The sequence below is a fragment of the Lissotriton helveticus genome, chromosome 1_1, assembly GCF_964261635.1.
Source record: "Lissotriton helveticus chromosome 1_1, aLisHel1.1, whole genome shotgun sequence".
NCBI classification, from domain to species: domain Eukaryota; kingdom Metazoa; phylum Chordata; class Amphibia; order Caudata; family Salamandridae; genus Lissotriton; species Lissotriton helveticus.
This window is the reverse complement of record NC_136057.1, coordinates 1,764,984,826-1,764,997,288: the sequence shown is the minus strand read 5'-3', so window position 1 is coordinate 1,764,997,288 and position 12,463 is coordinate 1,764,984,826. Positions and strand designations below refer to the sequence as shown.

The 12,463-nt window shown below is 42.4% G+C and overlaps 1 protein-coding gene across 1 annotated transcript in view; it reads left to right on the top strand.

Annotated features, from left to right (window-relative positions):
* COL5A3 (collagen type V alpha 3 chain) overlaps positions 1-12,463 on the top strand; it is a 598,884-nt gene that overhangs the window by 412,212 nt on the left and 174,209 nt on the right. The window contains exons 29-31 of the mRNA XM_078650321.1: positions 1,961-2,014; positions 5,770-5,877; positions 9,568-9,621. Coding sequence (XP_078506447.1) covers positions 1,961-2,014; positions 5,770-5,877; positions 9,568-9,621 — 216 coding nt within the window. The remainder of the gene's footprint in view (positions 1-1,960; positions 2,015-5,769; positions 5,878-9,567; positions 9,622-12,463) is intronic.

Genomic DNA, 12,463 nt, shown 5'->3' with positions numbered 1-12,463 from the left:
ATCCTAGAGCGCCCCCCAGCGCAATGCGTTGTAATGGTTTGCGTTGTAAAAGTTGCATCGTAAAAGCACTGCGTGGTAAAAGTTGCGTTGTAAGTGATGTTTCTCGTAGAGGAACAGCACTCTGAACAGGGTCCCGAGAGGCCTAAGGGGTAGGAGGAAGGAACCAGACACACATGTAGGCTATACTATATATCTTCCTCTTCCCTACGACTCCTTCAAAAGCAACAGTCTCTTGAGTCTAATCAACTTTTATGTAAATATGGGAATTTAGTATAGTGCTGTAATTTATTTGAAAGGCCAAGCTAAATGTATGTCATTCACAGTATACCTAAAAGGCACCAGATTTCCTCCCATTCTTATCTTCACAACAGTTGTTCAATAAACCTTCCTTGTTAGAGATCAAATTGAACTTTGTTTATTAAACTATTGAAACATATATGAAACAGTCATAACATATTTGAAAACTGACAATTAGCTTTAGCTTTTCTTTTTAAGATAACAAGCCCAGCTTTTCAAAACTTGTAAATCACTTTCCTAAACTACTATACCTCTTTCTTTAAAATTACCAAATTAATGTTTATCTTTCACAACTGTTTAAGAACACCTACATATGTACCCCTGTTTAGAAATGTTGAATAACCATTATAAATGAAAAGACCAACTGTATGAAAACTGTTAAAAACACTTGAATACTTTTAGAAATGGCATGATTAACTTTACAAAACAATGGATGTTACAATTTAGCAATCCAATTACACTCAGAATTCAGTGAAGGATTTTGCTTAGAAACCATAGATGGTCAAATGATCAAATACTATCTTAGTTATTTTGCCAAACTATGCCATCTTTTTGAAAACTCAATTAACAATAGTTTACATTTTTAACAACCTTGATAGCTTTTGTTAATGTATTACATGTTATCAGAAGCCCTCACAACTTTCAAAAAGGAAAGGTATGTCAACCTTTTAACTAACAATGTCAAATCTTTCAATAAAGCATATGGAACTGTCCTCGATGCATGCAAGTGACTTAATAGTATTTGAACTGTTTAATGATCAATTACAGATCTCTAAAGTAACCTCTATATGTTTCGTCACTAGAGTTCTTTAAAACAAATCTCATTCAAATATGTTTGAGGTTGCAACAATTTATTAACCTTAACAACTAAAATATATTTTTAAACACCCTAACCACCCCTTTGTCTTCAAAACCAACATAAAACATATTTCGAGATATTATGCACTTTTTAGACCTTAATACTTAAAATGTTAATGATTTAAACATTCATAAGTATCTTTCAAAATATTTAGCAATCAAAAGCTTGTCAAATGATCACAAATAACATTTCAGTTTTACAGATTGTCCAATCATTTTCAAAACTCCTTAATAATGTGTTTTTAATGTTTTGCCACCTTTTAAGACAATAAAATATACTGTAAATCTTTTAGCAAAGAGTAAAACATATTGGATTATAATTTTAGTTTTTGAACAACTAATATGCATCTTAAATTATTATTCAACTTTAACCAGTTCATAACCATCTCAGCATTTAAAAGTCATAAATATTTTAAGAATGATTACAACTCTCTACAAATTCACATAGAAATATTAACATTTTAAAAAATACCTTCGCAGTTTTAGAAAATTATCCTCAAATGTTTTTCATTGTAAACATATTTGAACCTTCAATCACAACTTTTAACATACCACTAAATAACTTTTTTTATAACACCGTTAGACATGCATTGCCCATTGTTAACTAGGAATCCTTACTTACGGTTAATCTAAATGTTTTTTTTTTTTAACAATTTGAGGCTTCACCAATGGAACATGCATATTAAAAATCTGCAATTTCACACATTTGGGGCGTTGTAAATAATGCAAAAGTTTGTTTGTTGGAGGAAGAAGCAATCAGACCTTCATACTCAAAACTAAAATGTTACTTTGGTTTCCTTTCTAGGGTGAAGATGGCTTCCCAGGCTTCAAAGGGGACATGGGGCCTAAGGGAGACAGAGTAAGTTTACATTTCAATCCCCATGGCTGTGTGATTGCAAACAGACTCAATGACTCAGGCATAAATACGTACATGGGAGTCCTGCTTAAAACATCCCAGATTCCTTGGTAATGCAAGAGTGCGGTTCATTGCTCTGTTGTTCTCAAGAAACATAGTTTTGGAAAAGAAACTACTGTGTACAGTTCTGATGATATGTCTGCACTAACATGAGTTTTCCCCCTAAATACATCAACAGTTATCAGCTCATTGCAGAATATTCCACTATAATAACAGGTGTTTCCATTTAGTTCAAGGGTAATCTTTCAGATTGTATTAAACCATTACCAATGCAATTGCTTGCTTTTGCCATATAATTACCTTTTTATGGTCAATAGAGTATTTCCTTATTTTGCACAGGTTTTTCTTACCACAGTAAAAGCATTCAAAAAATCACAATAGCCATTGCTTTATATGATCGCTATACTTTCAGTGACATCAACTTCTCCCTAATCAGTACAAGTATAGTCAGTCACAGAACTCCACCTTTTAATTATTTGTAAGTTTTTACATCTCGGCCTGCGAAAGACTGCGCACATGCGCAGTTGAGCTGGCGAGACTTAATGACAAAGAGGGATTTTCACTAGCGCCTCTTTTCCATTGGCTGGCATCCTAAACGGTGGCAAGCCTTTGGAGAAGAGGTCCTAGTGACGTTCTTCTTTCTCGCTAAGCCCCTTCCTTTTCAGACTGGGTTCCTTGACTTACGTTTATGGTAAAAGCTTTCTTATCTTCTTTATGGGGCCATCTGTTTAGCCCCATATAGAAGAAAAGAAAGCTTTTACCATGAAGCTATGGTCCAAAGGCTGGGAGCCTCCCCAGGCAGGTCACAGCCAGAGTCACTGGTTTCCCAGTCCTCCCGAGTGCAGCTGGGCAGGGGTCATTTGTGGAGGCCCTGGGAAGTGACGTACAAGCCCCTAAGTAGGTCTGGGAGTCCGTGAGCAGTGTGAGGGATTCCTAATTGAGACAGGGCGTGTCTTATCATGAACTGCGATCTGATTACAGCTTCCCCGAGAATCCCCTCGTTTCCTATGAGCTGTGGGATGCGTTTGCCCCCTCCGCCCCCGGGTGCTCCATCTACTGCAGTGAAGCAGGAAACCTGCCCGCAGTGCCACCACCCTGACCAATGAATACACACAAGGCAGCGGAGGTTCCACTCTTCATTCATTCAGTCGTGCATTCATTCACGTGTTTATTCGCTTTGCGCGAACAGAGCAGCATCCACTGGCCTCTTCTGGACGATCCTGCAAAAGCAGCTATGGAATAACCAGGGCGCTAATGGTGCATGTGTCCCGGAAGCAATTGCAATGCCGGGGTTCAGGCCTATGCCACACATGGGACCAACAGCAGCCACAGAAGACAATCTAATACCCACCATTACAACAGACACCAGATGCAGCGAGTCCCTCTAGCGCCAAGATGCGTTTGTGTAATTTTCCTCCCTGTGGTTTTGTAATAGTACTTTCATTTATACTCAGCCTGGACATGAGTTTCTGCACGGCCCCTAAACTTAACCCTCACGAACACGAGGACGTGAAAATGTTTAATTTTCTTGTGCTTTAGATGGAGCTGAAATTGTGGCAAGTACGGAAGAAAACATGCATTTATCAGACGTTTAATAAATAAATGGCTAAATACACAATTATTAGCGGTAAAGCAAGTCATTGTGGGTCTTACGACGCCTTCCTAGTATAACACTTTAATAAACAGACACATTCTAATAAATTAAAAATAGGATTCATTAGTGACTCCAATGGCTTGCCGCATAACCTGCTATGTGCTAAAATGTTAAAAAGAGTTTATTTGTGCACTCGGTGCCGATAGGCTGCTGGATTTTTGGATATGCATTGAGTGTCATGGTGGCTGTTAGTAGATATTAAGCGCCCCTTGTTTTTTTTTAAATAAAACTTAAAATACACAGCAGTGACCTGCGTGGGAGATGTGTCAACCTTGTAACGTGTCGACCTAGTCTTTAACTGCACATTAACGCCCGCGGAGGTAGTCAGTGGATCCAATTCAATAATAATCTCTCTGCCCCTGTGATTCCCCAGTGAGGCATGCGCCCCCTAGCATTATGTGCCCTTTCATACACTCAAGCCGAAGAAGAGGCCGTCACCTGGAAACGTGCAGATGAAAATGTCCTGTTTCGCCCAGTCTGACAGTGGTTAAAAGGTGTTACTTTTTATGCTAACGGGATGTCAGGAGATGCATCAATTCATGGCTCACAAACTGTGAGAACACTTTCACAATGTTAACAAGAATGTTTCTGTGTTACTGCGACCGGAGATTTTTGGGTGCACCTGTCTCTGCGTGGCTACATGTACATCTCTCTGCTTCTGCATATGTATGCATGAACGTGTGTATGTTTGATTGTGCCTGTGCGCGCCTGCTTTGCCTGTGTAGGTGTGTCCCATTGCTACCCCTGTGTGTATTGCACATAGGGCTGTGTTCAGGAGCATGCCTGCGTGTCTCTCTGTATGCTTGTCTGCGTATATATTTTCGTATAGTTGTGTGCTGAGTTTGCCTGCTTATGTATGTAAGTGGGCATCGGTGTGTGCCAGTGCGCGCCAGTGCCTGAGAGCGCCTTGTTTGCGGTCACCGGTGACACACCCATGTCACTGCAGGTGTGGTCACATCTCTCTGGGTCCACTCAGCTCCAGGTGTTCCGTGTTTTTACAGTATTACTTTAACAGGCCGCATGCTGTGCTGGTTGGATTCGGTATGGGGGGTGGGTGTGCGAGGGAGCACAGAGAGTCACGTAGTCTGAAGGTCTTGCAAGGGGGCCTGTTGGCAAGTACTTTTCTGTGAAATGTACTGGGTGGATGCAGGTCCACCCATAAGCAGATGTGTTGCTTGCGTCAGAGCCTCAGCTGTGCCGCGTACCCGGGGAGCCCCTGTGTGTGTGTGTGTGGCTCTGTGTGTGTGTGTGGCTGTGTGTGTGTGGCTGTGTGTGTTTGGCTCTGTGTGTGTGTGTGGCTCTGTGTGTGTGTGGCTCTGTGTGTGTGTGTGGCTCTGTGTCTCTCTGTGTGTGTGTGGCTCTGTGTGTGTGTGTGAGCGGCTGTGTGTGTGTGTGCGTGGCTCTGTGTGTGTGTGTGTGTGTGTGTGTGGCTCTTAGTGTGTGTGTGGCTCTGTGTGTGTGGCTCTGTGTGTGTGTGGCTCTGTGTGTGTGGCTCTGTGTGTGTGTGTGGTTCTGTTTCTGTGTGTGTGTGGGTGCAAATGCAATAGGTCTCGCATTTGCGAGAGATTACGCTATTGGCATTGTAAATGACAATGCCATTTATTTATCTGTTTTCAAACCCAACATATAAATAAAAATGTTGTCATTTAAATGCCAATAGCTCTAACTTTTGCAAAGGCAAGACCGTTGCATTGTAAATGCCTGTTTCCTTTACTATTGTAGCTTTTCACTTTTATGAACTGAGCTTCTCTATGTCATTTAAGATGTTCCCATGTTACTGTGGTACTGCATATTCCCAAATGTTGAAAAATATTGATAACAAATAAAAGCACACTAAACTCATGTATTTTGCCCACTTCCATGCTTGATGTAGGTTTCCAGTTCTCTCTCCTAGCACTTACCTATGGTTACGCCTTTTCACCTGTTAAAGGTCCTCAAAATGTTGATACTGGTTTTGCACCCAGTACTTCTGGACATTTACTATTATGTCTACTGTATGAAGCTGATGAAGAAACTTATTAGACTATTTTTGTCTCACTTACAGGGTGACCCTGGAGCATTAGGAGTTCGAGGTGAAGATGGACCTGAAGGACTGAAGGGCCAATCGGGGCCTCAGGGCGAAGGGGGCTCTCAAGGGATCACTGGGGAGAAGGTGAGTGTTTCCCTGTTTTCCGCCTGATGTCAAATTTGCATTTTTTGTTTGCTCTGTAATATTTTGTCTGCTTATGTCCAGCCCTAAGCATATAATCCATTATTTGTGTAACTTGGGGGTTGTATTTTATCACATGGTCTTGCTGATACCATAAAAAAGCCATGTCCTCAAGTCGTTTTAGCATACTAACCCTACTAGGCTTTCCTTCCCTGTTTATCAGTAGAACAGCTCACCCCACAATCTATTACTGTTAACTCACTTTGATAAGGTTGTTATTATTTCCTAAATTACTGCTGTACATTCTATTGAGCTCACTGTTGCTCGGATATTAGTTTACCTTAAATAAATGAAAAGACAAGAGGCATTTGGCAAAACAGAAATAAATTGTTTTTATTAAACGCTGCAGCCGGGAGAGCCTCAACAAAGTGCGTCTATTCAAAGTTTCCCTGTGTAAAAAATGTCGGCCGCTATTACATATAGTGGATGAGGTACAGTACAGCAAGTTTCTACATTCCAAACAAGCATGTCAGTCATATATCAACAAATGTGGGCATCTTGTAAGGACACAGAAGGCTCTCGACCTTGGGGAGATTAAGTGTGAGCCAGTGTGTATGTGTCCAGATGTCTGGCATGAGGAGTGCATGATCGCTACATGGGGTGTGCATGCAGTGTCCTGATTGGTTGGTTATTTCTAAATGTGGTATCTAGCTCTGTGGTATTTTGGATAATGCGAGCCCTCGGCCAAACATGTTTTAATGGGGCCAATTTCCTCAATCCTATTTGTGTTGCAACTATGTATCTGTGGGATTGTTAGACCTGGCATCATTGGCGTGGGTTTCCCCTGTGTTTTTGCCTTTTGCCTCCTGTGATGAGATTTCCTTGCACCTAAATGGGCCTGGTCTGCCTTCCACAATGCTGTCTCCACCTCCGGCCAGGAAGCTACACCAGAGAGGGCAGACTGGTTTTGACTGAGCACAAGGCTTCTATGCCACCAGAGAACAAAGGATTTTGCAGTATAAATATTGGGGCCCAGAACCCAGAACTTTAGATCACTACTGGGATTCAAGAGGAACCTTTGTCATGGAAAAGAGCCGGAGAAACTGAGGAGGAATACTCCCCTGTGCTATTTTGCTGTCTGGGGTTGTCCTGCAGTGGCTTCTTGTTCCCAAGAAAAGGAGAAGGTCTTTGCTGTGTCCCCTGCTGGAGGAAGATCTCCAAGGGCTTGAAATAGAGCTTGCCCCCTGTGCTGAAGTCCCAGGGACACAAAGAATTCATTTCTTCTGCCTTCCTGCATCTGGAACTGCTGTTTCAGCTGCCACAGAAAGAAATTGCAACACCGACGCTGACGAGCGGTGCAGTAACCTGCACCGAAGCCATGGGCACCGCTCATGCAGAGCACGACGCACCGCCCCGATGCCTGCTGATGCCATGCCGCATCTACTCCAAAGCCGTCACTGAGGCCGCTGCCTGCACCGGAGCCAAGGACACTGCTCGTGACGTCCACAACGCACCGTCCTCACTTGCACCACAGCCCCAACTTCACCAACGCCGGGGCTTCATCAACGCGGAGCCGATTCTTGACATGGGCGACTCCCGAATATATCGACACAGCACTGTCGTAAGGCACAGCCGCCTCTCCACCTCCATGACGTCACCTCCCGACACAGCAAGAAACCGACGTCTCACCTCCCCTGCATCACAGTAAGGAACCAAAGCTTCACCTCCCCTGGGGTCGTAAGGAACTGCCGCCGCCCGATGCCAACGAAGCATTGCCTCCCGGATGCCGTGCAAAGTCTTTGGTTTCATCGTTTCCAAAGTACTGTTCTTTGGGGGTCTGCTTGACTCCACGCCTGATGCCACGCACTTCGCAGTCGGCGCTGTACTTTGGGATTTTCATCTGTCATGACGATTTTTTGTCGTTTTCGTCTTGATTGGTTTATATAAAGATTAAATTTGTGGTGTTTTCACTGTATTACTGTGTTCACAAATGCTATACACACTGCCTCTGAGATAAGCTTGTCTGCTCGTGCCAAACTACCAAGAGGGTGAGCAAGGGTTATTTGAGAAGTGTATCTCCCCTTACCCTGACTAGGAAGAAGGGCCCATACTTGGGCAAAGGTACCTACCTCTGCCAACTAGAGACCCTCATTTCTAACAGGGATCAATCAGGGGTTTCCCTGGGTGTGCGTTTGTCTTTAGTTTAAGGGAGACCTCACATGTGACCTAGTATTCAATAGGATTGGGTGTGGGACTTAGAAAATGTCTAACCACATAATACTGACTCTGGGTTGATGGGGATGTCTCCTTGGATTAATCTGACAGCAATGATACAAGTTCATTGGAACTCCTGAAAAAATTATGGCAGTCGTTGGTATCATTTTTATTGTCATCTTTAACATCGTGCATATGGTTGTCATATCATACATTGACATTGTTCTTGCTGGTATTGACACAGTTAAAAAAAAATCATTATTTTAGAGAATGATCAGTATAAATTAAAATATGAAATTCAGTTGTTGGCATTGTAATGAATGAAGAATTCCATGGGAAGTTGGAATCTGTAATTAATGTGCATTAGCATCTGACAACTAAACTATGTTTATACAAGGCATATGAAAGAAGACAACATGGCATGTACCTAATGGCTTTCAGAAATTTTAGCAAATTACATTCAAAAGTAAAGATAGCTTCCTTTCTTTTGAAGAGAATTGCAATCTCATTGGACTTTAATGCAGAAAGACTGAATGGTGCAATTCTTCGAAATTCACAGAAGGATTAGAGCTAGCAACACACAGATGGAACAGAGATGTTATTTTTAGCACAACACAGCATAGCAACGAAAGTTGGAGCAGTGCATGACACAAGATTGAGAAAGCATCCCAGAGCCATATTTATTAAAAACAGCCTGGTGCTGCTGTCAGCCAGGGCCCACCCGAGAAACCAAAAGCAGCCCTGGCAAAGATGCGCAAACCAGGTCGCTCCCTTCCTCGCCTCGCTCTCTTTCCATCCATTCTCGCTTTTCTTCATTCTCTCTGATCCCTCGCGCTCTCCCCACCCTTCACTGACCCCTCTTTATCTCTCTCTCTCTCTCTCTCTCTCTCTCTCTCTCTCTCTCTCTCTCTCTCTCTTTCTCTTTCTCTTTCTCTCTCTCTCTCTCTCTCTCTCTCTCTCTCACTCTCTCTGTCTCGCTCTCTCTATGCCCCCTGTGAGACCTGCAATTAATCTTGGGGTGCTGGGGAAAGTGACAGTCACCGGTGGTGCCCTGAGCCTTACAAACCACCATCCAAAGGCTCCTGCTCACCAGTGAAAGGCCTGATAAAATAAAAGGCCAGTCCAGCCCTGCTGTCTGTCCCTACACTGTCACACTACAAAGACTGACAAGCGCCACCCACAATGGCACCATGGTACTGAGGTATTTGCATATTCTCTAACACAACATTCTATGCCTAGGCACAATGTGATATTCTACAAATTGCATAGGTGCTGTGCTGTACAGTGCCTCACACATGCAATGTGTGGAATGCTTGGCGAAATGAAAACATTGGGTGGAGAAAAGGACACTTTTCCTGTGTAAAATTCCTTTTACAGTGCAAAGTATATACCCTTGTAAGACTTTGCATCACTTTGCGTCAATTTCTGTGACTTTGCACCATGCAGACTCCTTAGCATGACTTTCCTTTGTCATTTCAGGGAAGTCTCGGCATTCCAGGGCTTCCAGGATATCCAGGACGTGTGGGACCAAAGGTGAGCACAAGCAGAATTTGCAGATGAAATGCACACATGCAAAGGCCCACAAAGCACACTTACTCACATTAATGATGGAATTCAATGAGAAAAATGTATATTCCATTTGTATACTTCCAGGAATTTGTCTGCAGTCCACCAAACTTGGTTGCAAAATTAGGAACTACCTGTCAATCTATACAGCTTTTTGGAGAAAAACAAATTAACTATTTAACTATCAAAGTGCAAAATAAATCTCTCCTCTTGCTTTTTGTTTCCCAAAACATTGCATCATCCCATAAAACTACTGTGATTTCCATCGCTCTCTCAATAGGATTGAATTCTGACAACAGAATTTAGGGACAATGTGGATTCTGAATATCGACTATAAAATATCATACGAGACTAATATTGCAGACAGAATATCGAGAGGCAAATTGAAAGGTAAGTATGTACAGATTATCTATACTTAATTCCGCATACATGTATCTTGACAGTGATCAAGGTATATAAATGTGGAGTTAAGAATAGTAATTTTATACTTTCTGATATGGTCTTACCTATTAATATTTTGCCCCTCAATATTTTGTCCAGGAATTAGTGTGCCACAATATTCTTATACTCGATTTTCCAGAATGCAATTTTCGGGGACTTCAGGGTGCTTAACCTACAACCACTTGATATGGTGCAGTATTCCCGGCACCGAGCACCTAAAGACGGTTGTCCAAATGCTTTGGGTACAAATAGGCAGTAGCCTGTGTATAAATGAAACTCGTTGCATTAAATAGGTGTCATATAGTAGGACCACTGATCATAAACAGTAGAGTGTATTATTACGCCCAGCTCACCCTATGATCTTGGTCCTCGACACTAAGGGTCCCATTTAAAAGCCCATTGTGCCACCGATACATTACATTTTAGACACACCGGTGGTGCAGTGTGCCTGTCCATATTTACAAGGCCAAACAAAGCCACCTTTAGTGACTTTTCATGGCCTTGTGAATATGGGTTCCTTTCACGCATTCTAAGGGCGTTCTATCGGTGCTGGTGTGGGTGCTCGCATGCAACATCCAAGGAACCTGACACATTCCCAGATTTACAAAGTGTCATAAACCTAATCCTACACCTCCCTAGGGGAGGCATATGAGTGGCACGAGGAGAAATACTTTTATTTCTCCTAGTTTTTTGCTCTTTCTATGTGTGCTGCATTTTGCAGAACACATAGAAGGAGCAAAGTGCCTTTACTGATTATTTGTGTACAGGAAGATGTCTTTGCCTGCACATAAACAATCATCTCGGTAACGCAGGTACCCTTGCACCATGGCGTAAGGGTCCGCATTGGCCCACAGCTGCTGTTTGATCCCCTGCACAGGGGAGAAGGACAGGAATGCGCTGAATCTTGTAGACATGGCACATTCCAGCCCTTTTATTTTGATGCACAGCAGTGCAGCAGGAAGAATTACTGTGCGCTATGCGTCAACATTTAGTAAATGAGAGACCTTAATGCCCCAGGTTCTAAATATTAGAATCTTAAAACAAAACAGGAGTTTGAGCTTTTACCATCTTGGCTGTAATGGTGTGGAACCAATTCCCCCATTAATAACATCCACAGTAAATCATCTGATTATTCAAAGACTTGGCAAGTCTGGTTGCTCTCCATGAAGCCTTAGAAACCTTGATTCACAAAGTCTTTGCAGTGAGTAGGTTTGACTTACTCTAGTCGTACTGCAAGACTAGGTCACAGCCGAATCTTTGTGAATTGGGCCCTTATAGTCTGTGAAACACACCCTGACATAAATAGCTGAAGTAGGCTTGTGTTAGTGTCTTACAAACCCCAAGGCAGTTTAAGAGATTACAACATGTGTCTTCTCTATTCTGCCAAAGCCCAAGATACTCAAAGCGACTACCTTTCATGTCTGTCCACTTCATTATTTAAGAATCAAGTCTGCAACATCTGGTATCTATCAAATATTAAACCACCACAAAAGCTCACTTTTATGTCTTCCAAAGCATAGGTCAGCAGAGCAGGCTCTGACATAGTAACTTCAGAGACTGACAGAGGATACGCCGCTGTATGAAGCTAAAGTGTGCTTCTTTGCGATTCTGACAAATCCCATGCCTCCAGGAGAGACACAAGCACACTACCTTAGTAATCTGCCAAATCACATGCCATCATGTGAGACTCAGACATACTATTATTTCGGTCTGCCAAATCATGGACCACCATACAATGACGATTGGATCTCTTGTTCTGACTTTAATGACCTATGCAGATGACACACAGATTGACAATACTTCTCATCTCAGTTAAACTACCTTCCAAACCTGCCTGGCTGCAGAAGCCACCTGAGTGAGTGTGAAAAGACTAAAATTTAATCCAGATAAGATGGAAGTATTAGTAGTCCCTCCCTCTTGGTCCAACAAGTGGTGTAAAATAACTTGGTCCGAAGCAAGATCTATGACTAAATATTCACGGGAGAAACTACTCTGCCTTAGTAAAGCTGATATAAGCTCCCCTTGCACTATAATAGACCTGCACAGTGATTCTAAGCAGCGCCAGCACTGTACATTCTATCTTAGCTTCACTAAAGCTAAGGTTTCAATCTCCCAGCACAAACAATCACAACAAGAAATTACTAAGGTATTCCAGGTTATGCTGATCAACACACAGTCCCTGCCAAAACATAACTCTGATTTTGCAGAAATGGTGGGCTCATATAAACTCGATCAGGCTTTTGTTACAGAAACATGGGCAGATGAATCCTCTGACCCTGATCTGACCTTAGCATTCCCAGGAGGATATTCCATCATTAGAGCCGACAGACAAACAAGAGGGGGGGAGGGACTAGCAAATAACTTTAGA